The sequence below is a fragment of the Budorcas taxicolor genome, chromosome 19 (assembly GCF_023091745.1).
Source record: "Budorcas taxicolor isolate Tak-1 chromosome 19, Takin1.1, whole genome shotgun sequence".
NCBI classification, from domain to species: domain Eukaryota; kingdom Metazoa; phylum Chordata; class Mammalia; order Artiodactyla; family Bovidae; genus Budorcas; species Budorcas taxicolor.
In genome coordinates, this window is record NC_068928.1 from 50,074,565 (window position 1) to 50,099,287 (window position 24,723).

The 24,723-nt window shown below is 49.4% G+C and overlaps 1 protein-coding gene across 1 annotated transcript in view; it reads left to right on the top strand.

The window, feature by feature from the left end:
• CCDC57 (coiled-coil domain containing 57) overlaps window positions 1-24,723 on the top strand; it is a 109,034-nt gene that overhangs the window by 25,917 nt on the left and 58,394 nt on the right. The window contains exons 4-14 of the mRNA XM_052658304.1: window positions 673-774; window positions 2,168-2,325; window positions 2,477-2,551; window positions 3,886-4,086; window positions 9,443-9,601; window positions 11,862-12,024; window positions 12,428-12,562; window positions 16,424-16,646; window positions 17,246-17,395; window positions 21,286-21,389; window positions 24,380-24,580. Coding sequence (XP_052514264.1) covers window positions 673-774; window positions 2,168-2,325; window positions 2,477-2,551; window positions 3,886-4,086; window positions 9,443-9,601; window positions 11,862-12,024; window positions 12,428-12,562; window positions 16,424-16,646; window positions 17,246-17,395; window positions 21,286-21,389; window positions 24,380-24,580 — 1,671 coding nt within the window. The remainder of the gene's footprint in view (window positions 1-672; window positions 775-2,167; window positions 2,326-2,476; window positions 2,552-3,885; window positions 4,087-9,442; window positions 9,602-11,861; window positions 12,025-12,427; window positions 12,563-16,423; window positions 16,647-17,245; window positions 17,396-21,285; window positions 21,390-24,379; window positions 24,581-24,723) is intronic.

The window sequence follows — 24,723 nt, forward strand, 5'->3', positions numbered from 1 at the left end:
CAGGGAGAGGAACCCCAGGAGGGGAAAGAATCATACTGTGGGCTGTGTCCTGGGAAGCGGACACCACTGGGGAAACAGGAGAGAACCAGAGGAGTGACGGGGGAGGGGGAGGAGGGGAATTGAAAACTCAGAAAAACAATGAGGTGGGAACCGTCATAATTGTACACTCTTGGGTGTGCAGTGAATCACTACTATAATAATTTAGGGACTTTTGGATTCAGCCCATGAGTGAGGCATTCACAGAGCTGGGGGGTGGAGCCATGACCTTGGGCTGGGGAGTGGGGTGGGGCTGCTCAGGAACCCGGCAGGCAGCATGGAGGACTGATGGGGAAGAATGGCATTTTTTTAGAGACATAGACAGAGCCAGCAGCTTAACTGCTAGGAGGGGTGGTTCTGGGTTCACTGGCCTCTGCTAACCTTTCCTTGTGGGTTTGCTAGCTGCTCTTTCTGGGCAGAGCCAAACCCCACAGGATCACGGAGAAAACAGACAAACCCACGCCCGGGGTGAAAACACAGGCTCTCCGATGCCCTTCATCAGGTGTTACAGGCCCCAGTCCCACCGTTGACCGCGTCCTCCATGAGGCCCTCTGCGTCCCTCCCACCCTCAGCGAGCCTGTAGGCCTCTGCCGGCCCCACTATGCTCCTTTCGCCAGCAGCCCTTTTCTGTTCCAGGAGCTGCTCCAGGAGTTTGAGTCTGAAATGCAGAAGCGGGAGCACGAGTTCCGCCTGCGGGCTGACAGCATGAGCAGTGTTGTCCTGGCGCATGAACTCAAGGTAGCGGGCCCCTCGGACTGTGACTGTGTCCTCGGCATAAGTGGGAAGCCCTTGGCCAGTTAGGGTCCACACCGAGGCCTCCCTCCCCCTTTGTACCTGGGCTGGGGTCTCTCATGCAGGTGACATGCTTGCCACCATGCCCACCGGGGCCCTAGCCAGGAGTGACGGCCACTCTGCCCAGCAGGAGGAGCACCGGTGCCACCAGTCTGGGTCTGGTTACTCTGACTTTGAGGAAGAGCCTCCCCCAGGAGAAACCGCCATCCCACAAACCCTGTCCTTGGCCTGTGAAATCCCGTAACACCTCGGAAGGGGCCTGTGAGGAGGTGTCACTCGCCCCCTATTTTCAGAAGGAGGCCTGTCTGCTGTTGGTGCTCCCAGCTGTGGTGCTGGCTGCCGTCCACGAGCATGGCTTCTCTAAAGCACTGACCTGGCCAGGGGTCACGTGAGGAGCGCACACACCTGGCCTTTAGCACCAAGACAGGGACCAGCCAGGAGAGGAGGGGGAGGTGTTCAGGGGACAAAGAAACAGGGCTGACGTCTGGCCCAGTCCTGCCACCTGAGCTGGTCACACCTGGGCAGCGTCCAGCCAGGTGGATGGATGCTTGCCCTAGTGATATCAAGGTGCCTCCTCCAGGCTGCCAACCTCCCACAGGGCCACAGTCCAAGAGGCAGCACTGGGCCTTGCGTGACCCTTGAACAAGAGTCTCTCTGACTTCCCCCTGGAAGAATGCTGTCCCTGTCACCCAGGGCCAGCAGGACTTTGAGGCTGGGGCTGCCGCAAGGTGACCCCCATGAGGCCTCTTTGGGGACTTCTGAGCACCAGGGGACAGAAGACAAGCGGGACGCATGGGGCTAACCTCTGCCTCACAGTGGAGTGGGCACGCCTGTGGAGAAGAGTGGGGAAAGGTGGGCCAGGGCATGCCTCGCTCCCACCTCTAGCTGCCGGAGACGGTCCTGGTCCCCTGAACACCTGTCCCTGGAGGGCATCACAGCTTGTACACAGGTTATACACAAACTTGGGAGCAGCAGTACCATCACCCCTACGTTATAGTCAAGGAAGCCAAGGGGTCCCAGAGAAGCTATTTAAAAATTGAGCATGTGGCTGGGATTTGAGTGGGATCACTCAGCAGGCACCCGCATTCTTACAATCTCCACCTGCCTCTGTGATTCCAGTATCCAGATCATGGCCTAGTTGGGGTGCTGGAGTACGACTTGGATTCACAAGGAGGTCTGCTCTCAAGGCTGTGAGAGCATGTGAGGAGATTCTCACTGTTTTGTTGCTTCTCAAATTCCGGTGTTTCTTCTCTCCTTGTTCTGATAAGATAATAACACTTAACTCTTAACACCTCTCTTTGTTCCACTTACATCCTCATTTTGAATCCTCTTCTCAAAGATTAAACTGCTAAACAAAGAGCTTGCAGCCCTGAGAGAGGCTGGGGCGAAGGCTGCGGAGGCCCTGCAGGGCGCTGAGGTGGCAAACGCGGAGCTGGAAGACAGGCTGCAGCGAAGAGACTGGGAGCTCCGAGACCTGGTGGCCGTGAAGGACGCCCGGTGCGGAGCCTCCCCACCTCCCTGTGGGTGGACGCGGCCGGCGAGCAGTCTGGGCTCTAGCCCCGAGGCATCTGCCTGTCCCGGGTTATTCCAGGTTGGCTTTGCAGTAGCCTCTTAGGTGCTTTTTCCACTAACATTTGCTTCTTTTCAGGATAAAAGACTTAGAGGGTAAGCTTCACTCTGTGCAGCTCACCAGGAAGAAAGAAGAGGAGACATTTCGGAGGAAGTGAGTGTTTTCTGGCTCCAGTGTCAGTGTAGGGATAGAGTCCCCCGACCACCTTGGAGGCAAAGCCCACCCTTCTGTGGGACGTCAGCAGGGTCAGGCCTGCTCTTCTAGGATCACCCGTCACTTTTCAGTTCTAATGAGCATATTTGTGTGTGTTTGGAGGAATATCAGAACACTGAGAATTACAGGACACGCGTGGTGAAATGACTTGCTGAAAGCCGTCCAGGTTAACGCTAATATACTTGACCCATTGACACAAGTCACAGGAGCAGGGTGCACACAGATGTTTTGTGTCGTCACACTGCATGGCCCTGCAGAGTCATGTGCAGCCCAGGTGGCATTATTTATTTAGCCAAGGTGACAAGGACTCTGTGTTGCCTGCTGTGGGCAGTGGTGTCTGTGCCCTAGAGTCTTGGTGTTTGCCTCTCGAAAATAACTAACCAGTGATCACAGGATGATATGTTCAGAGATAACTCCTTCCCTTCACTAGTTGTCATGATCAAACACTTTTTGTGATTTGGTGAAAAAGAAAGGTATATCTTACCAGAAACTAACAGGTACAGCAGCTGCTATGTATATATTTTTTTGCTACTAGAAGGTGGAAAATACTGAACAGTTTGCAAGATGAGTAAGATGAGGACTGATCGTAATTGGAATGAAAAGTACATCACATGACTTGATTAAGTAAGGCTTAACCATCTCATCAAACAACGCTGCAGAAATCTGAAGAGAATGCTGTAGGATTATATTTTTTACGGCTTTTTACTTTTCACTGAAGCCAAATAGAATAAAAGCATAAAAAGTCATCATGTCAGCATGGTGTTGCATGTCAGCAACACCTGTATTTTCGAGACGAATATCTGTTCCATTGACAGAGTTTCGATAGGTTTGGCATCTCCGACCAAGGCAGACATGCAGCCTGCCTCCCAAGGCCCCCAGTTCTTGGAAGTCTCCAATTCTGGGGTGAAAGCAGGTCAGCAGTTGGGGTAGCTGTGAAGGGAGGGCAGTTTGCACCTGCGTTCTTCTTCCCTAGTCGGTGGGGGTTCTGCTGGTGGTGCTTTGCAGAAGCACCTGTTCTGGATTCTTTTTCCCAAGGCACAAATATCTGCTCAAGTCTCTTTTTCCCAAGGTCTGTGAGCTTGGGAGGGAGGGGGGGCCACTGTCTGAAAATCTCTCAGTTAGTGGTTCCTCGTGAGGAATGAGGAGCAGAGAAGTGGGCAAAAGTGCCTCTAAAAGGACACATATGCAGCCCTCCAGCAGGACGAGGGAGGTTCTGGGCTCGGGGGTCCGGAACGGGGCCCATGTGAGCTGTTGGGGACCTCCCTGTGTTTCAGGCATGAGGAGCTGGACCATCTGGCCAGGGAAAGGGACGCTGTGCTGATGGCAGCAAAGAGCGCCCACGTGGAGCAGCTACAGGCCGCAGAGGCCAGGGCCCTGGAGCTGCAGGCGCGTTGCGAGAACCTCGAAGTACAGCTCCGCAGGGCCGAGTGGAAGCAGGTGGACGCTGCCAAGGAGAAGGACGCCGCCATTGACAAGTGAGCCCGGGCCAAGGGCCTGGCTGCCTAGTTACCTGTTTCAGATGAAGGGAAGTGGGCACCAGGTGTTGGGAGTCACTGCTGCAGCTCTCCTGTCACTTTTCTTAACCGTTCTCTTTCCTTTTGTTTCCTTTGAAAGCGTGTGTGGACGTATGTATGAATGTGTGCGTCTATTTATTTATGGTAAAACACACACAGCAGGAAATTCACTGTCTTGGCCATTTTTAAGTTCAGTGGCATTAAGCACATTCACGCTGCTGAACAACTGTCACTCCGTTTGTCTCCAGAACCCTTTTCTTTGTAAAATTATAACTGTGCCTCTTCAATAATGATTCCCCATCCCCCTCTCCCAGCCCCTGGCACCCACCATCCCACTGCCCATCTCTGTGAATCTGAGTACCCTAAGGGCCTCACACGAGAGGAATCCTTCAGTGTCTGTCCTTCTCTGACTGACTGATTCCACTCAGCGTGATGGCTTCAAGGTTCATCCACGTTGTTATAGCAGGCATCAGAATGTTCCTCCTCTTTAAGGCTGAGTAACATCACATTGCTTGCATACAGCTACCTTTTGTTTATTATTTCAGCCGTTGATGGCGATTTGGAGTGTTTCCACCTTTTAGGTGCTGTGACTAGTGCTTCTGTGACTGTGGGTGAGCAAATACCTGCTCAGGTCTCTTTTCAATTCTTTTGGATGTGTACCTGAAAGTGGAGATGCTAGATGTAACTTTTTGAGGAACTGTGTTCCACAGTAATTACGCCGTTTTCCACAAGGGTTCCAGTTTCTCCATAAACTAGTTTGTTTTTATTTCTTTTTATTTTTTAATTAAAAATTCTTTTTGGACTTCCCTGGTGGTACAGTGGATAAGAATCCGCCTGCCAATACAGGGGACTCGGGTCTGATACCTGGTCCAGGGAGATTTCACGTGCCGAGGAGCAACTAAGCCCCCATGCCACAGCTACTGAGCCCTTGGGCTAGAACCCTCGAGCCACGACTACTGAGCCTGCCTGCTGCAACTGCTGAAGCCCGCGCGCCTGGAGACTGTGCTGCACAACAAGAGAAGCCACTGCAAGAAGAAGCCTGTGCGCCGCAACTAGAGGAAACCTGAACACAGCAATGAAGACCCAGCACAACCAAAAATTTAAAAAAATTTACTTAAACTATTTATTTGTTTGGCCATGCCGTATGGCTTGCAGGATCTTAGTTCCCCAACCAGAGATTGAATCCAGGCCCTTGGCAGTGAAAACACAGAGTCCTAACCACCAGACTGCTGGGGAATTCCAAACTAACTTCTTTTCAAACCCAGTTTTCTTTTTGACATCTAAGCCAGGCCATACACAACCACTCTATCCCACTGTGTTTGGTGTCTCTGAAGGATCATTGTAACTGAAGCGGTAACTGAACTCAGCCTCTTGGCAGCCAGTAAGGAAGTGATCTTCAGAGAAGCTGTGTTTACGGAAAATGATTAAGACAAATAAGTCATTTGCAAATCCTGCTGTTTAGCAACTGGGTTTTCCCCTTTGTTTGGGAACTATTTCTGTCTCTCTCTTTTACAGAGAATTCTCTACCAAGTTATATTTCTACTGAAGGGGAAAATGGCTCTTAAACTATAAAATACCAGGAAGTCAAAGCTTATTAAGGATAGCTTCTTTAGAGTCATGCGTCTTATTGTTTGATCTGTTAAACCTAGGCGGCAATAGCTGGAGGGATGAGGCAGCTCAATCTCAAGGGTGTGTGTCTCCCAGCCACTCCTTGTTTGGTTTGGACAGACTCTCCCGGGGCCCTTTTCACAGACAGTGACTCAGAGCCCAGGGTCCGGGTGCACAGGCCTTCCTGTGGGGAGGCCTCCTCCTCTGCTCTCTCCTCTTGGCGGGTCCGCCGACATGTTCCTTCACTCTTCCCCACTGGACAGTCGAGAGGCCGTGACGAGCAGCATCAGTGGGTTCCCAGGAGAAGCCTTAGTGTCTGTATCAGCGTCTTTTCCCACCGAGACGTACTCTTTACAAGTCAGCAACAAAATGGCCCATGTTATGATTTTGTTGTCTCTTTGGGCCTATTTGTGCTGGTTTTCTTGTGACCATTAATTTGTGGATAGCAGGGTAGAGAAATGATGAGCTGAGACCATATTGTGAGAACCTTGTGTGCGTGTAACCATGCAGACATATAACCTATCGAAAGGAATATGGTGGGGCCAGAGGGCACTTTAACCTCCTCATAGTCACAGCTCAGACGCAAAAAGAAGTAGACGAAATTAACTTCAATAACATTTTTTAACCCAGCATGTCCAAAATACCATCTCATTGTGTGCTTGTGTGCTCAAGTCACTTCAGTCGCATCCAACTCTTTGTGACACTATGGACTATAGCCTGTCAGCTCCTCTGTTCATGGGATTCTCCAGTCAAGAATACTGGATTGGGTTGCCGTGCTCTCCTCCAGGGAATCTTCCAGACCCAGGGACTGAACCCGCATCTCCTGCATTGGTAGGCCAGTTCTTTACCACTGCTCCACATGGGAAGGTAATTGGTTAATCAGCTATACTGCAATACAAAATTAAAAGTTTAAGTTTGAGAAAAAAATAAGTAATCAATTTAAAAATATTAATGAAGATGGATGCCTAAGCTTGCCTAAGCAAATTGTTATTGAGGTATTTTGCATTTTTTGATGCTAAATTTTAAAGGCATATCTCAATTCAGACTGGCCACGTGCCTGGGAGCCCTGAATGGCTCTTGGCTCAGTGCTGGGCAGTGCTGGGCCAAATGCTGGACGGAGGCCAGGACTCAACGAGGGCAAGTTCTCCGCTCTCCAGAACACAGGCCTACTTGTGCTGTCTTGGTCTCGGCAAAGTGGAGCAGGAACCAGGATCCCATTCATGGCCACATACAAAGCCCCTGCTGTGTGCAAATCATCTCGTGAGAATTCAATAGAAATTAAGAAGAAATAAAAATATGGCTCTCAAGCTCCAGCAACTTCTCTTATAGTTGTGGAAGCCCAACACATATGGAATCATGAAAGATCAGGTCAGGGACTATAACGGGAAGCTCAGAACAGACATCCTGCTTGATGCATGGGGCCCGGGCAGTCGACTTCCCAGGGCTGTCAGCTGCTTCCCTTTCCTTGGACCTTGGAGCAGAGTTGCGAGTGAGTAGGTAGAGGGGAAGGAGTGCTTTGGAATTCCAGGGCAGGCTAGGCATCTCATGTCCTTTTGTCTTTTAGTGACACACAGAACAGAGAAGAGCCTCTCATTTCCCTCTGTCATGTCAGACACTGGACACTCGAGGCTCTGGGGCTAACTGTCTGGTGGGACACTGCCAGGGTAAAGCCTGGATTCCATGAGCACCCTGCCCGCCTATACATCCTGCCCCATGTAGTCTTGGCTCTAGGTTGGCTCATGGGGTTGGGGGCAGCTTTGTTACAGGCTCTTGGGCCCCCTGATAGCTCAGTTGGTAAAGAATCCACCTGCAATGCCGGAGACTCCAGTTTGATTTCTGGGTCGGGAAGATCCCATGGAAAAGGGATAGGCTACCCACTCCAGTTTTCTGGGCTGGAGAATTCCACGGACTGTATAGCACATGGGGTTGCAAAGAGTTGGACACGACTGAGTGACTTTCACTTCACCTGGGCCCCCACCTGCTACTTTTATCACCCCAACAACTACATGGGACCAGAGCAGGCATTGCCCCAGAGAAGGGGTACTGGGTGGACCGGGAGAGGAACAGCTGCAGCCCCTATTCTGACACGAGCGCTGTGTCTGACCTGGACGTGTTCTCAAGTTTCCAACGTTTTGCAGCCCCCTGTGTTACTAGGATGAGCTGGTTTATTTTAGGTAAGAGATCAGTATGAATCTGGACATACTAGAAGTAATTTGTTTAAATCATACTAAGAAAAATGACTTTTTCTAATAGCTAAGAATAACACTGGAAACCTCACACTTGAAAGGTCTTAATCCTTTAAGAATGTGACACTTTTATTACATACTGTATCTAGGCAGGTTCAAAGAGGGTGCCTTTTCCTAAGTTAGTAATAGAGCTGAAGAATCCTAATGCTTTACCGAGCAGCATGGCTTTCCTCTGGACTGTGGGGTTTTGTACATTTCCCCATACTCATTCCCCTTCTTCATTCCCACCTTGGTCTTTAAAGGGTTTTCCTAAATGAGCTTCACTGCAGTACTTTATGAACAGAGAACTCTGCTACTCAGAGTGATGATAATCCTGGCTTGACTAGGACTGAGGTTGTGGGAACCCCTCACACCAGCCTCTGCCCACTGCAGTGGGCTTTGCCTGTGAGCAGAGAGCCCTACCCAGCTACCCGCATGTCTATGCCCGGCGTGCGAGGGCACTGGGATGCCCGAGAGAGTGGAGAGCACAGGGCTCCTCAGGCAGGGGCTCATAGGCCTGGGGGTCAGAGGCCAGGGTAGGAAGAGCAGAGCAGAGCCGTCTCGTTCCTGTGGGGCTGGCTGACCCTTTGCCAAGGGCATTTTAACCAGCACACCAGCCTCTATGTTGAGGCCTGTTTAAGCTGAAATGGTGAAAGAAGTTTCCCATGAGGGCAGCTGCTCCTCTCTCCTTCCTGTCTCCGCCCCTGTTTGGATGGAGCTTTTTTAAGTCTCAAGGCAACTGCAGTCAGGACTTTGGTCTAAGACCTTGTAGACTGATGGCCATCTGCCTTCCCATGGCTTGTCTGCCTCTGTGCTGCAGTCCGTGGCCCAACCATGGGCCTTTGGCTCTGGGCAGCGGCCAGTGCATGACCACAGTATTTACCCCACAGCATGCTGAACGCAGCTTAGGAGGGGGACAGGCCGGGGCTGCAAATAGGGTGACTACCCTGCAAGCTTTCAGTGGTTACTATTATAGCTACTCTAGTCAATGTCTCTACATGTTTTTCTCAAGTTTTGCTTCTTGGGAGATTTATCAAATTTTTCGAGATTCTACCAATGAATGTAGAACCTTATCTTACTGTTCAGTTTGGAGATACGTGTTGAATGTCTCTATGGGGAAGGACTGTGCTAGGCATGGCAAAGGGTGCCCAGGTGTGTCAGACGGTGCTGTCTCAGGATCTCTGGCTCCAAGAGACATCTCCTGGCCCCTACTTCCTCACACTCGGTGTGGGCTTGGCATGCTACAGGTGTTAGTCAGTGCCTGGGCCAGTGGGAGGGATGGGTAGATATTTCTTCTTGGGTAGGACTATTTCTTAATCTAGGCAGGGCAGTCTGTGCCCTGATGTGTGTAGAAGAGACCTTGATCTGCAGCATTTCCTCTGAGGACTGTGTGTGTGTGTGTGTGTGTGTGTGTGTGTGTGTTGTAAAAGAGAGCTTGGGTGAGAACCACGCCCACATTCACGTCGCTTCCCTTCTTGGTTTAGACTTCAGGAAGATGCATCAGCTCTAAAGTCTAGCTGGGACGCCCAGATTGCTCAGCTATCCAAGGAGATGATCTCCAAAGACCTTCAGGTTCAGTCACTGCAGGAAGAGGAGATGAAGCTGAAGGCACAGCTGACCAGATGCCAGCAGGATATTGGAAGGTGTGTGTGATGGAGGAAGGGGACGAAGATGGGGGCGGCAGGGTGGGTGGCCAGAGGTGGTCTTTCCCACAGAGCACAGTTACCAGTCTGCACCAGGGCTATTTCGGCCCGTGTCAGGAATCATCTCTGAGTTCTGATTTGTTCTAGTGTCTTGGTGTCTTTTCCTATCAACCAGAACAAACACTTGAGTAAAGATAATATTCTCTCTCCTAAGGAAGCATTGAAATATAATAAACGTACCCATTTTAACTGTACAGTTGATGAATCTTGACAAGTACACACTTAAGTATGTGGTACAGCCACCATGTAAAACCCTTCCATCGCCCAAAGTCCCCTCCCTCCCTGGCACCCTGTGGACTGCTCTCTGCCACTGTGGGTTTCTCCTGTTCTGGAATTTCATCTGCATAGAGTCTGACGGTTTATACTCTTTTGTGTCTGGTTTCTTTGGATATTTATTTGAACCTTCAGATTTTCTATTTTCTGTTTTGTGCGTGTGTCACTTGGTAATTTGTGTCTTTCAATGAGTTTGTTCATTTCATCTAATTGTTGACTTTACTGACATGAAATTGTTTATAGTATTTCTTTACTGTCTCTCTAATATGTGTAAAGTCTGTAACAAGGTCCTCTCCCCTTCTTCATACTGATGACATGTATTTTCTCTTTTCTTCTCATCAGTCTAGCTAGAGATTTATCCATTTTACAGATCTTTCCAAAGAGCCAGCATGTGGTTTCTTTGACTTTTTTCAGTGGTTTTTTGGTTTTCAACTTCAATATCTATTCTTATCCTTATTATTGTCTTTCTTCTCTTTTCTTTGCTTTAATCTGATGTTCTTTTGCTAGCTTCTAAGACTTTCCCCACAAGGTCTCATCTGCTAGAAAGACTGGTGAGGGGTTTTTTTGCGGGGGGTTGGTATTTTTATTTATTTATTTGGCTACACTGGGTCTTAGATGCAGCATGCAGGATCTTTAGTTGCGGCATGTGGGATCTAGTTCCCTGAGCAAGGATCGAACCCGGGCACCCTGCATTGGGAGCACAGTCTTAGCCACATGAACCGTTAAGGAAGTCCCAAAGCTGGTGAAGTTTTTATTTCACACATTTTACTTTTCATTAATCTCCTCACTGTGTGTGTGGTTGCTTTTAATCTCTGAACATATTTGCAGGAGCTGCTTTACACATGTCACAGCTGTCCATGGCCGTCAGATATGTGGCCACTGTGTCAGCAGGCCTCTAGGTTGGTCATCTTCCTTTCACAGGCCCCCGCTGCTCAGCTGTGGGTAGCTAATTAGTTAGTCCCACTGAGAGCTCGGAGAAGGCAATGGCACCCCACTCCAGTACTCTTGCTGGAACATCCCATGGATGGAGGAGCCTGGTAGGCTGCAGTCCATGGGGTCGCTAAGAATCGGACACAACTGAAATGACTTAGCAGCAGCAGCAGCGGCAGCGGCAGCAGCGGCAGAGCAGCTTAATCGTTTAAAGGTTTGCTTTAAATCTTTGTTATGGTGGCTCTAGGGTCTCTTTGTGACTCAGTGGTAGAGAATCCACCTGCCAAATAAGGAGACATGGAGATCTGGTCCCTCCAGTCAGATCCTTGGACGAGGAAATGGCAGCCCACCCCAGGATTCTTGCCTGGAAAATACCGTAATCCCGTGGACTGAGGGGCTGGGCAGGCTGCTGTCTGGGGCCGCAGCGAGTCAGGCGTGACTGAGCACGCACGTGCACGTGAGATCTCCCGTGAGGGCCAGTCTAGCCCTTGTGCCACACGCACGCCAGGGTCTCCACTGGGCACCTGGACATCCTCTGATGATTCCTAAAGACACTGTGCTCACTGGCGGAGCCTACCAGTTCCTCCTACTTGCGTGGTTCTTTCCTCCTTCCATTCTGATCTCTCCCAACCCCCAGTAGATGGACACTGAGTTACGTTTGACCTTTCAGCTTATTGTTGACCCTCCAGCTCTGTGTGCTCTGCTGGGAACCCTCCCGCACTTCTCTAGTGTGGCTGTTTTCTTGCTTGTCTGAGTTTGCTGGCTTTCTTCCTGTCTCTTACTGAGTTTGACCTCATCTTCTACGGTGCTGAGTTTCTCAGGACTGGGGGGCCCGGCCGCCTGCTCCCCTCTGAACCTGAGCCTGTGTGAAGGTGTTGGCTGAGCCCGTGAACATGGCTGGCCAGGGAGCCCAGGAGGGACACCTCCCATCTCAGCTACATCACAGCCCCAAGGAACCTCAGGACAGTGTTAATGTTGGCACTTTTTACCCCCGCAGGTACAAACAGCAGCTGTCTCTAGCGGTAGAGAGGGAGCAGAGCCTGGAGCGTGACAAGGTGCAGCTAGAGCTGGACTGGCAGCGCCGCTGCGAAGGTGTCGAGCGGGAGCAGTACCAGCAGGCCGAGGACTTGATTCAGGGCCTGACAGCGGCCAGAGATCAGGTCTGCACTCCCCTGGGCTATCTGACTGCTTTCTGCAGAAGGAAGGGCTGGGTATGTCCACTGCAGCATGGAGCTGGCTTGGGCCCTCACCAAGTTATCCTTTGCACTTGAAGGCACTTGGCCTCACTGAGCAGTTTGGTTTATATCAGCAGGACTTGCAGTGATGAGTCCCTGCCCACAGCCTTTCTCTAATGGCCAGGCAGCTGCCTCTGGAGCTGGATGCATAGGTGGCCCCAGCATTTGCTGGGCTCCTCTGGCTCTGACGGCCACATATTTCCTGGGGTTTCTCACCCTCGTGTCTGCTCTCTGCTTCCCAGCAGGGTAGGGAGCTGGTCTGGACCTTGAAAGTGGCACCGCTCCCTTCTGATCCTCCCAAGATGAACTGAGTCTGCATTTTCCCCAGGTTGTTGCCAAGCTCCAGGAGACGGAGCGGCGGCTGTGTGACCGTGAGGTGGTGCTGAAGGCCGTGACCCGAGAGAGAGACCAGGCCCTGCAGGCTCTGCGGACACGTGAGCTACTCCCTGAGGAGGAGGCGCAGGTGAGGGGCCGCCCTCCTCCTGAGTCTCCCTTGCAGCTCTTCCTCCCGGGCCCCTTGGAGATACCCGCTAGCCCCACCAGAGGGGAAGCATGCCAAACAGAATCAGCACTGGAAGTAGATCTTTGCAGCCATGCTTCTTTTAAGATGACTGTTCACACCAGGTGAGACCAAAGCTCAACCAGCTAATGGGAATCTGCACTCGATCTTCTTTGTGTCTTTAGTATCTGAAATATCAAAAAACCTCAAATTCAGATATTGTACCATGGCAGACGGTAACACAGAGAACCAAAAGGTCAGAGCTTTATCCCAAAACACGCTTTTTCACATGTGGTGACTGAACCATTCGATATGTGACGATGGCTGTTCCTCTCAAAAAGCACAGACTCCCGTGCTGCTGTGTGCCAGCCAGAGCCTGACACTGACTATGAGATGACCCCAGGGTGAATGGTGGCCCCGAAAGGCGTATTCTAGTCCTGGTGCCTCAGGGTGCAACCTTCCTTGGAAATAGGGTCTTTGTGGATGTGATTAGTTAAGATGGATGATTAATTAAGGTCACATGAGAGCATCCCAGCAGGACATACTAGACTTGATGCCCTAGGGGTCAAGCTCCGGAAGGTGTGTCTATTAACAAACCTCTGGGAAGATTCACACTCAGCCAGTGGTCAGGCTTGGGAGCACTGGTGTTCCCAGGAGGAAAGGAGGGGCCAACCCTAGTCTCCAGGGTCACCTATGGTCCTGGGGACTCATCGCTGGTGGTTTTTGCATGGGTGCCTTCTCTAGGTAGAAAACGAATGCTTCTTTGTTGTTGTTTTTATTAATAAGCCTCCCTACCCAAATTTTTCTTTTTTGTATTTTACCGCCAGGCTGGCAATTACAAGACATTTGTCTCTAAGCACCAGCTCAGCTGGTCAGGGAGGCCTGTCAGCAGCTAGTTGCCTTGTTAAGTGAACAGGAACCTTAGAAATGGCTGAGGGGTCAGAAACAAGTGCCGCATGCAGAGTCGGGGGGATGTGCACCTCTGTTCTGTACAGGGGCCCCTGGAGGCAACATGAGGGGGCGTGGCAGAGCAGCACCTCAGACACCAGTGAAGGTGAGCTGGCTTGGTGGTCTTAACACAGAGGTGTGGCCTCCTTACCAAGCAGGGACCTGGGGTGGTGGAGGATGCTGTGCAAGTTTCTGTTGACCCAGAGGAGTGAAGTCTGGAATCCTCCAGATAATAGCAAAACACCTATGTCCCCCCTTCAGGGCCTTAATACTGTGACCAGGTTAAGGGTGTGGCCTGGTAAGGCGGCGGATGTCGGCTGGCAGGCGGCGGTTGGTGCTGAGTTCTGTAGAGGTGGGCCCTTGGCAGACACTAAGTAGGAGCAGCAGGGGTCTGTCGTGCACTGAAGCTGAGACAGAGGCTGCTCAGGGAGGAAGACATGGCGCTTCCTGGGAAGCGCTGAGCCCACCACTGATTGCACTGCACAGACAGGCAGCCTCTTGGCTGTGGCCACAGCTTCCTCTTTGCTTGGCACTAGTTTCAATGATGGCGCGTAGGCAGGGCCGGAGTGATCACCCCACAGAGACCAAGGCACCACCGCCAGGCAGGCTGCTAGGGTAAACGCAGCCACAGCCACAGGGACAGAAGATTCACTTTGGGAATGGGCTGCACTGCAACTTTGAGGTGGATCCTGTTGTTCAGGACAAGGAAGCTGAGGCCCTAAGAGGGGTGGTCCCTTCCCCACAGGTGGCAGAGGGAGAATGTGAGCAGTGCCGGCCAGTTGGCACAGCCCTGACCACTCTACTGTCTGCCTGAGCGGGAGCAGCCTAAGGCTCTGCCGCAGAGAAGGTGGCGAACGGCCCAGTGGGCACAAAGAGGGAGGTTGGATGTTTGCAGGAGGAGTAGTAAGGCAGTAGCAACCCACTCCGGTGCTCTTGCCTGGCAAATCCCATGGACGGAAGAGCCTGGAAGGCTGCAGTCCTTGGGGTCGCTAGGAGTCGGACACGACTGAGCGACTTCACTTTCACTTTTCAGTTTGATGCATTGGAGAAGGAAATGGCAACCCACTCCAGTGTTCTTGCCTGGAGAATCCCAGGGACGGGGGAGCCTGGTGGGCTGCCATCTATGGGGTCACACAGAGTTGGACACGACTGAAGCTACTTAGCAGCAGTGGGGCCAGAGCAGTGGCTGGAAGGAGGCAGGCAGGTGCATAGCGGAGCCAGAGGTGGCTTGAAAAGCTGGGGACTAGCGGTAACAGAAGAAATAGCTTCACTTTGGAAACAAAAGTAATATATACCACTGCAGAAATTTTACATTAGTTCACCCTAGTGCTCTGGAATAAAGCTGGCCCAACGTTCACCCCAGCTCAACTCCATGGCCGGACCTCTCGGCATGGTATCTTAGTGGGAAGTCTTCTAGGTTTCATTGGTTCTTATGAGAAGTTGGCAGTTTCTTTTATTTGTCCTTCCGCAGGAATGTAATGTGCCCTTTTTCCTCTGGTGGTTTTTAAGAGATTTCCTTCATCACTGTTTTTAAACAGTTTGACCATGATGTGCTCTTTGGTGTGACTTTCTTTGTGTTTATCTTACTTTGGGTTTGTTGAACTTCTTGGATCTATGCACTTAGGTTTTCATCAAATTTGAAATTTTTTTGCCAACACGTTCTGCATCCTTTTCCATCCCCTCATTGATCTGGGTTCGTGTATGTCTGCTTCACATTGTTCTGCAGTCGTTAGAGCTCTGGTGTTACTTGTTCTTTTGTCTTTCACTCTGTTCTTGAGTTTGAAGGCTTTCTACTGCTCTGTGTTTATGTTCACTTAGCCTTTCCTCCTGTAGTATCTTATCTGCTCTTAATCCCATCCTATCCAATGAATTTTTCCTTCAAACAATGTATTTTTCATCTCTGTAGATGCTGTTTTGTTCTTTTTGATATCTTCCATTTCTGTTTTTTCATATTTTTGTTTAAATCCTGGTGTATATTTATGCGAACTGCTTTAAAGTCCTCGACTATCACTCAGCATGATGTTTTCATGTTCCATCCATGTTGTAGTGTGTGTCAGAATGTCATTCCTTTTTATGGCTATATACTGTTTCATGCTGTTAACTTTGTCCATCATCTGTTGGTGGACATTTGGATGTTTCCATTTTGGCTACTGTGATTAATGCTGCTCCAGACATGTCTGCAGGTTTCTGTGTGGATCTGTGTTTTCACTTCTCTCGGGTCTGTACCCAAGAGTGGACTTGCTGGGTTATGTACTAGCTCTGGGTTCACTTTGTTGAGGAACAGCCAGATTGTTTTCCACAGCAGCTGCACTGTGTTACATCTCACATTTACAAACCACCGAGTACTTTTACTTTTTACAGTGTGCAAGGGTTCCATTTTCTCCACATCCTCACCAACACTTGTTATTGTCCACCTTTTGTTATATTTATTTATTTTATGTGGTTGCACTGGGTCTTAGTTGCACCATGTGAGATCTAGTTCCCTGACCAGGGATCGAACCCAGGCCCGCTCCATCGGGAGCACAGTCTTAGCCACCAGACCCCCAGGGAAGTCTCTCTCTCTCTCTCTCTTTTTTTTTTAAATAACTGCCCCTCTAACGGGTGAATGATGAGTTTTTGACTAAAAAGAAAGAGTCCCCAAATCTCTCAATAAAAATTATCTTTGAAAAACAGTGGTCTTGTCTTTATGAAACATAAAAGAAAAAGCATTTTCATAGTTCTGCCAACATTACCCACCTCCAGGACAGATGAGGGGCAGCAGGGACAGGGGGGCTGGAGGGTGCTGGCAGACACAGACACAGCCAGCCTCAGATGCACAAGGGAATCACTGGTTCTTGGCTCTAACCATTTTCTTTTTCTTTTTTCTGTATTTGGCAGAGGCCTCTAAGGTATCAAGGAGAAGAAATCAATAAAAGTTTTCCGTCTAGTGAGATCCAGCAGCTAAAAGAGCAGAACACAAGTTTGCGAAATGTTATTGCACAAATGAGGAAAGAAATGGAAGCTCTAAGTGACCAGATTCTTCCTTCTGCCCGGTTAGGAGGGGAGCCCTCACAAACAAACCAGCCTGACCCAAAGGCAGCAGCGGATTCTGCGGTTCCTGGTGAGCAAGGGGGAGAGGGAAGATGAGGAGTCATCTCTACTGGGTCCATAAATAGGCTTCACTTGGAGTCTTAAAAATGAGCATCCTCATTATAGATTATGCCAAAGTATGACAGCTGCTTTCCCTCCAAGAGAAAGGATCTTAAGTCATATTTTTTATGTACAATAAAAACTTTGTATTGGTTCGTGGAGGGGGAAAGGGAAGGATGCACACGTGACACAGCTGGAAACCAGAGACAGACTTGGGCCAGGGGCTCGTTGGCACTGCGCTCTCCTGGAGGACCAGGCCTTTCCTCGGGGAAGCGTCCCGAGCCACAGAGGTGGCCTTGCCTCCTGCTGTTCAGGGCAGGGACTCAAAGGATGGTGAGTGGAGGGGCAGCACCTCTGACGGCTGCGCTCAGGATGGGATTGTCACGTCTGCATCAGGGATCACAAGACTGAGGGCTCCTGATAATGGGGCCCACTCGGAGAGCATGGCGAGCTGGTGACACACAGACAGCATGGGACAGTCTTGAGGGTTGGACTGGGGGGCCGCAGGAGGTAGATAAAGGGTGAGAGTGTAAACGCCCCTGCCTATGTGTTTACTGTGTTTTTTGGAAGGTTACGTTCTGGCCCTTGAAGCAGAAATGCAAAATCTAAAGCATAAATTTAAAACACTGGAGGAGCAACTAGATGTGTTAGAACCTTCGAAGACATCCTTGTCCCGTGCTTGCGCTCAACCCAGTGTCCCGGCCTCCACAGATACCACCGGTGAGCGTCCTCGTCTCGTGTTGTGTGCTCTAATGACTTCCCAGTAACACAGCCCAAGGAGACGTTACAAAGGTGCCGCCCCAGCCCCACCTCCTCCTGCCGAGCCAGCCACTCTCCTGACTCCTCACCCTATGGCTGAATTTTCAGATAAAGGGAATTACAAGTGTGTATTCTCGTCTGACTTCTTTTGAGCAGCAGCATGTTTTGGTTGATGGTCAGACCAGACTGTTCACATCATTTCCTCCCCCATTAGCAGCTTTTGAACTGTGGTGTTGGAGAAGACTCTTGAGAGTCCCTTGGACTGCAAGGAGATCCAACCAGTCCATTCTAAAGGAGGTCAATCCTGGGTGTTCTTTGGAAGGACTGATGCTAAAGCTGAAATTCCAATACTTTGGCCACCTCATGTGAAGAGTTGACTCATTGGAAAAGACTTTGATGCTGGGAGGGATTGGGGGCAGGAGGAGAAGGGGATGACAGAGGATGAGATGGTTGGATGGCATCACCGACTCGATGGACGTGAGTCTGAGTGAACTCCGGGAGTTGGTGATGGACAGGGAGGCCTGGCATGCTGCGATTCCTGAGGTCGCAAAGAGTCAGACACGACTGGGCAACTGAAAACTGAACTAGCAGCTGAGAGAGCCATTGCTCTGGTTCCTGCCCACACTGCACAATGAGCCCTCTCCTGTGCAGTATGTCCTTGTATCTTACTTACTTTATACATAATGGTTTGTACTTCTAAATTCTCTACCATTATCTCACCCTTCCGTGCTTCCCTTTCCCCACATTAAGCGTTATTTGTGTCTGTGAGTCTGTTTCTTTTTCTTTATATTACTAGTTATATTTTTTAGATTTCACACATAGACATCATACTGTGTTTATCTTTCTCTGACTTATTTCACTTAGCATAATGCCCTTCTGGTCCATCCATGTTGTTGCAAATGGCCAAATTTCATTCTGTGATCAAGGACTCAAGAATATGCAATGGGGAGAAGGAAGTCTCTTCAATAAGTGGTGCTGGGAAGACTGGACAGCTAGCTACATGTAAAATAGCAAAATTAGAACATTCTCTAACACCACTTATAAAAATAAACTCAAAATGGATTACAGACCTAAATGTGAGGCCAGAAATCATAAAACTCCTAGAAGAAAACTTATAGGCAAAACCCTCTGCATAAACCTTGGCAGTATTTTTTTGGATCCATCTCCTAAGGCAACAGAAATTCAGAGTGTTTAAGACAAATTTATTCATTAGTTTGTTCCTCTATGGTTGGTCCAGCCTTACAGGCTTGTTCTGGTCTCCACTTCCATTTCTCTTAGCTTCCTTTTCCAACGAGAAGCCTGGCTCCTTGTCCTCCATACGTTACTTCTTCCATCCAGTTCTTGGGTGTGAGCACCCTCCCTTGCATGGACGGAGGCCTTTTCCCACATAGAGGCCCCACCCTTTGACCCAGGCCCACCCTGGCTCTGACAGCCGAGCCAGGCTGCCCTCCATCCCAATTCCCTCACCAGCTGGATTGCAGCTCTCAGGCAGATCAGCCCCGGAGGGTAACTTCCAGCCGCCCATCTGATGATTTATGGGCTCGATTGTTCAGGAGGGAAAGAAAAAGCCAGGCAGGACACTCTGCCTATACAGTCATCTTGTCCCAGGTAGTAGAAGTCTTACTTTTGGCTTTTCCAATGCTGATATCTTTTACTTTTTTTTTTCTTATATTATTTCCCCCTGACTGAACTCTTTATTATGATGTTGATCATAGCTGACTTTCTTCCCGATCCCAGAGAAGAATTTTCAACACTTTTAAGTTTAATCATTACTTTTTTGTGTCAGATTAAGGAAATTTCTTCCTATTCCTATTGTAATACGAATCTGTGTTGTTTGTTATGATTCTGCCTCCACTGGGTTCAGTTCAGTTCAGTTCAGTCGCTCAGTCGTGTCCGACTCTTTGCGACCCCACTTGAACATTATTTAGTGTTCTAGTTTGATCTGGTTTTTTGGTCTATCTCTTTAGGTACTTTTTCTAGTGTTTTCCCCAGGAATTACAGTATACTTACTTATCACGGTCACCTAGTGTCAGCACTTTGCAATTTCAAGTGGAATGTGGGGATCTTACCACCAGTCAGGCCTAAACAGCCCATTTTTGTTGCAAATACCACCCCTGTGTACATCGAGAACCACATCAGACAGGATTCTCACTTTTGCTTTCAGCTGTCAAACATAATTTTAAAAACTCAGGAGGAGAGGTATGGTCCATTCTTTCCTTGAATCCTTATCCTTTCTGTGACTGTTTCTTCATTCTAGGTTCCTTCTGTCTGAAGCACTTGTTTCAGCAGACCCTTTTCAGCAAGGCTGCCGTGACAGACTCACAAGGTTTCCCTACATCTGAGATGTCTTTGTTTCACCTTCATCCCTGAAGAGTGTACTCACTGCTATAAAATTATGAGTGTATAGTTCTTTGCTTTCAGCACTTAAACCATTTTCTTCTGGGGAGAAATCAGATGATTGTTTCTGATGAGAAGTCTATTGCCTTTCGATCATTTCTCTCTGCCTGCTTTCAAAGTTTGTCTTTAGTTTCAGAAATCTGATTATGATGGTCTGGGCATAGATTTCCTTGGCTTATCCTCTTGGCATTGAAACTGAACCAAATTTGAGAAGTTTTCAACCATTACTTCAAGTATTTTTTCTAGCTCCACCCTGTCCTTCCTTTTTGGACTCCAGTGGCAAGAGTATTAGAACTTTTGTTTTTCTCCCCTGGGTCACTGAGGCTCTGTCTGTCTGTTTCCAATCTGTTTTCTCTGTTGTTCAGATTGGAAATTTTCTGTTTTTTCTTCAAGTTCACCAATTCTTTCTTCTGTTGAGCCCATCCAGTGAGATTTTTATTATGGTTTCGGTGCTAAAATTTCCATTAAAAAAATTTTTTTTTCATACCTTTGCTGAAACTTCCAATATTCCATTTGTTTTGAGACTGTATTATATTGCCTGTTGGAATTGCTTTAATCTGTCTTCTTGATATGGACTTTTATCATTCAAGGTACAGTCTTCCTTGTTGTTGGTATAATGAGTGATTTTGGATTCTGTCATGGATGTTTTGAGCATTGTGTCATCCGCTATTACACATTGTTTTGTGTTTCCTCAGCATCTGCTGCTGCTGCTAAGTCGCTTCAGTCATGTCCGACTCTGTGCAACCCCATAGACGGCAGCCCACAAGGCTCCGCCGTCCCTGGGATTCTCCAGGCAAGAACACTGGAGTGGGCTGCCATTTCGTTCTCCAGTGCATCTAATGCTGGCTTATTCTGTCCTTTCTTCTACCTTATTTGCTTTTTCCCTCATTTTTGAAATGGACATTCAGCTCATTTATCTTTCATCCTTCTTTTCTAAAAAAATCTGCTGTGGCTATAAGTACTTTTGAAAGGACAGCTTTAGATGCATTCCTTAAGTTTTGATAAGCCATGCTTTTATGGTAATTCGGTTCAAAGTAATTTCTAATAGCCACTGTGATTTCTTCTTTGACCTGTGGATTGTGTGGACATTTTCGTTATTCCTAGCCAAATGACTAGGAGTCAACACAGGTTGGCCTCTAACAGACACTAGCTGGTAAAGCTGGATTTTTCTTCTGCAAAGACTCCTACTTTATTGGCATAAGGTTTGTTCTTCATGTGCATCTCATCTCAGTCCTTGTGGGCACCCAGCTGCATCCACTTAGCTTTAGAATGTCTTCAACGTCCCAGTGGACCAGCAGTGACAAGTAGTCATCCTTGGAGGAGGGCAGAGAAGAACATACCTACGCACCTCTGCCCTGGACACCACAGACGTCCTTCTCGAGGCAACAGCAGGCAGTTGGAAGCTCCCCCAGGATGGTAGGAATGTTATTCTGACAAAATCGCTCTTTCTGCAGGAGGAGCTGTGCCAGTCGATAGAGCGTCCATGGGACTGGCACTCAGAAGGCTTGGAGACAGAGTGCATCTCCTGAGCTTCCTGGTGGCACGACTGAGACAGAAGGTATGGCCACCCTCTGATGCTCAACTGCGTAGGTCTCCCAGCTGAGGGCACTGCCGGGGTGGCAGTGAACCCCAGGAATCTGCTGTGGCCTCTCTGTGCCTCCGGCTCCCTGTGAGGACGGGGTTATTGCTGGGAGCAGCTGGTTCGCCTCTCATGTGTCCCTGGGAGGCACACGGTGAGGACCGGGCAGACGACAGAGGGGAGTCCAGGGCAGGGGGGACAGTGCTGGCCGTTGACAGGCAGGGCCTGTCTCTGCCCACCCAGGGTGTGCTGGGCAAGTCCAGGGACCCACGTCAAGCCCAGGCACCGAGCTACGGCAACAGCATGTGCTGGTCACCACTGTCTGTGACTCCAGATGCTTCACCCAGTGCCGGCCCTTGCAGTCCCCTCGGCCCTGCCTTCTCGGAGACAGGTTGTAAGCAGGCGCTGGGGTGACCCACTCCTTCCTGTGGAGGTGGGACAACTGGTCAAACTCCAGTGCATCTCCACCCTGGCACCTGGGGCTGGTGACCCAGCCTGCGTTTTATTGCTATTATCTCATGATACCTCTTTTGTTTAGTGTTTTTTTAAAAATTCTGGTAAAATATACATGACAAAATTTGACATTTTTGCGTGTACAATTCAGTAACATTAAGTATATTCACAGTATTGTGTACCCATCACCAGGGTCTATTCCCAATAGGACATTTTTATCATTCGAACAGAAACTGTCCCCATGAAACACTTAACTCCCTGTTTCCTGCCCCCAGCTCTGGTAAACTCTACTCTTCCGGTCTCTGTGAAGCCGGCTCCTCTGGGAGCCTCCTATGAGTGAAATCACTCAGTATTTCTTCTTCTGTGACTGGCTGCTTTCACTCAGCATAACGTCCTCAGGGTTCATCGATATTGAAGCAGGGGTTGGAACTTCCTCTTAAGAACCCCACATTCAGTGTACCCGCTCATCTGCCAGACACTTGGGTTGCTTCCGCCATTTGGCTGCTGTCAATGTGGTGGATTCCTGTCTGTCCAAGCGTCTGTTTCAGTTCTTCCAGGTAGACGCAAAGGAGTGGAATCCCTGGTCGCAGCGTAATTCTACATTTAACTTTCTGGAGAACCACTAAACATTTCCACAGTGGCTGTGCACTTTCCACTCCCAGAAGGTGCACGAGGGCCCCCGTGTCTCACGTCCTCACCAGCAGCAACTGCTTTCTGTCTTTTTGACTCTAGCCATCCTAGCAGGTTTGAGGTGGACCTCTCTGTGGCCCATTTGCATTTTCTTGATAAAAGAAATGGGGTGGCAAAGAGCTGGACATGACCGAACAACTGAACTGAACTGATAAAAAATGACGTTGAGCATGTTTTCATGTGCCTATCAGCCATTTGTATGTCTTTTTTGAAGAAATGTCCATGAGTATCCTCTGTCCATTTTTAATTGGGCTGTTTGTCATCTCACTGTTGAATCATCAGAGTTCTTTGTATTTGGGGGTTCGAGTCTCTGGTCAGATACGTGATTTGCAGACTTTTCCTCCCATTCCCTGCCTTAGCTTTTCATGGTCTTGATGATGTTCCTGGGAGCACAGCTCTTACTGCTGATGTTGGTGGTGTCACACCTCCATGTTGCCTTGTGGTGTTTCTCTCCCATGGGGCCCTTTTCCCATGTCCTTTCAAGTCCATAAGTATGTAGGTTACACCATCCTACAGACTCTGCATCTTCTGTGGAACAGGACTCCTGGCTAGTGACAGACATTGCTCGGAGCTTTCTGTCTTCTGTGGGGAGCAGGCAGTGCCTGGAAATCAGATGCCTTATCTTGACTGAAGAGCAGTTGTGCTATTGCAGTGGAAATGAACTTGACAGCTTTTCTCTTTCTGGGATTGCAGACCTATGTCACATATGAGGGCAGGGGTCCTTCAGATCTGTGCCCTTTCCCAGTTCTGCTCCACCATGAGGATTTCACACGCCCCACAAGCTACAAACAGGAAATAAATATGTAAATAAGAACTTTTGATTTTGTCTTGGTAATCACAGATTATTTGATTGTCCTGAGGGAAAAAGTCTACCCTAAAGTGTTTTCTATTTGTTTTTACTTGAACACGACTGAGTGACTTCACTTTCATTTTTCACTTTCATGCGTTGGAGAAGGAAATGGCAGCCCACTCCAATGTTCTTGCCTGGAGAATCCCAGGGACAGGGGAGCCTGTGGGCTGCCATCTGTGGGGTCGCACAGAGTCAGACACGACTGAAGTGACTTAGCAGCAGCAGCAACAGTGTTTGTTTATCAGATGATCACCTTTTTTGGTGTATGTGACAAAGAATAAAGTATTCATTACAAACTCGTTATTGAAATCCCTGGAACAGGAAAGTGTTAGTCACTCAGTCATGTGTGATTCTGCAATCCTATGAACTGTGATCTGCCAGGCTCCTCTTTCCATGGAATTCTCCAGACAAAAATACTGGAATGGGTTACCGTTCCCTTTTCCAGGGAATCTTCCTGACTCAGGGATTAAACCCAGGTCTCCTGCATTAAGGCAGACTCTTTACCAGCTGAGTCACCAGGTGGAAGCCTGGTGGAAGCCTCCAGAATAGGAAGATGGTATCTTATCTTCCTGAGAATAAAATGGGAAAGTTGAGGTTGTAGAGAAGTGAGTCTTTCTTTTTGCCTGTCTCTCCCTCTTTATGCCGGGAGAGCAGATGTCCAGAGAGGCAGCCGAAGGACAGGGTGGCCCCAGAGCTCTGGCCTGGACTCTGCTCGTGCACCTCCTGGCCACCCTGCAGCTGACCCAGCCTGCTCATGCAGAAGTGCAGTGGCTTGGTTGCAGTGATGCAGTCTTATGGAGGTTGGAATTAAGCCAGAGAGGGGAGGCTGACCAGCATGTGTCCTTCTGGTCTTTCTGGACTTCCTGCCACCTAGTACCTCCCTTCTCCTGCTTCCCAGTCCTCCCTGCTGATCTGTTCCAGACCCCCTCCCAGAGCCTGCCTCCTTCCTAACATTGCCTCTAAAATGGCCCCCCAGGTGCTGCAGGAACCCCTGGACGTGGACACCATCCAGCGAGAGCTTCCCCACGAGCTGGACCAGGTGCACCTGGAGGCTCTGCAGCTGCAGAAGCAGGTGGCCGAGCTGGAGAAGCATCTCGGGTCAGCTAGGAAGGAAAGTGGGGGCGCTGCCGGCAGGCAGCAACCAAAGGCCTCAGATACTGCAGCTGTTGGAGGAGAGGTGGGTGCCCCGTGGTGCTCTGCATCCTGTGCGGGACTGGTCTGGGGTGCGGTCTTGGCCAGTGGGGAGCCCTCCCCTCCCTCCCTCTTCTTCCCTGGCTAGGCTGGCTTTGTCTGGGCTGTTCTCTGCAGACTCCGTAAAGG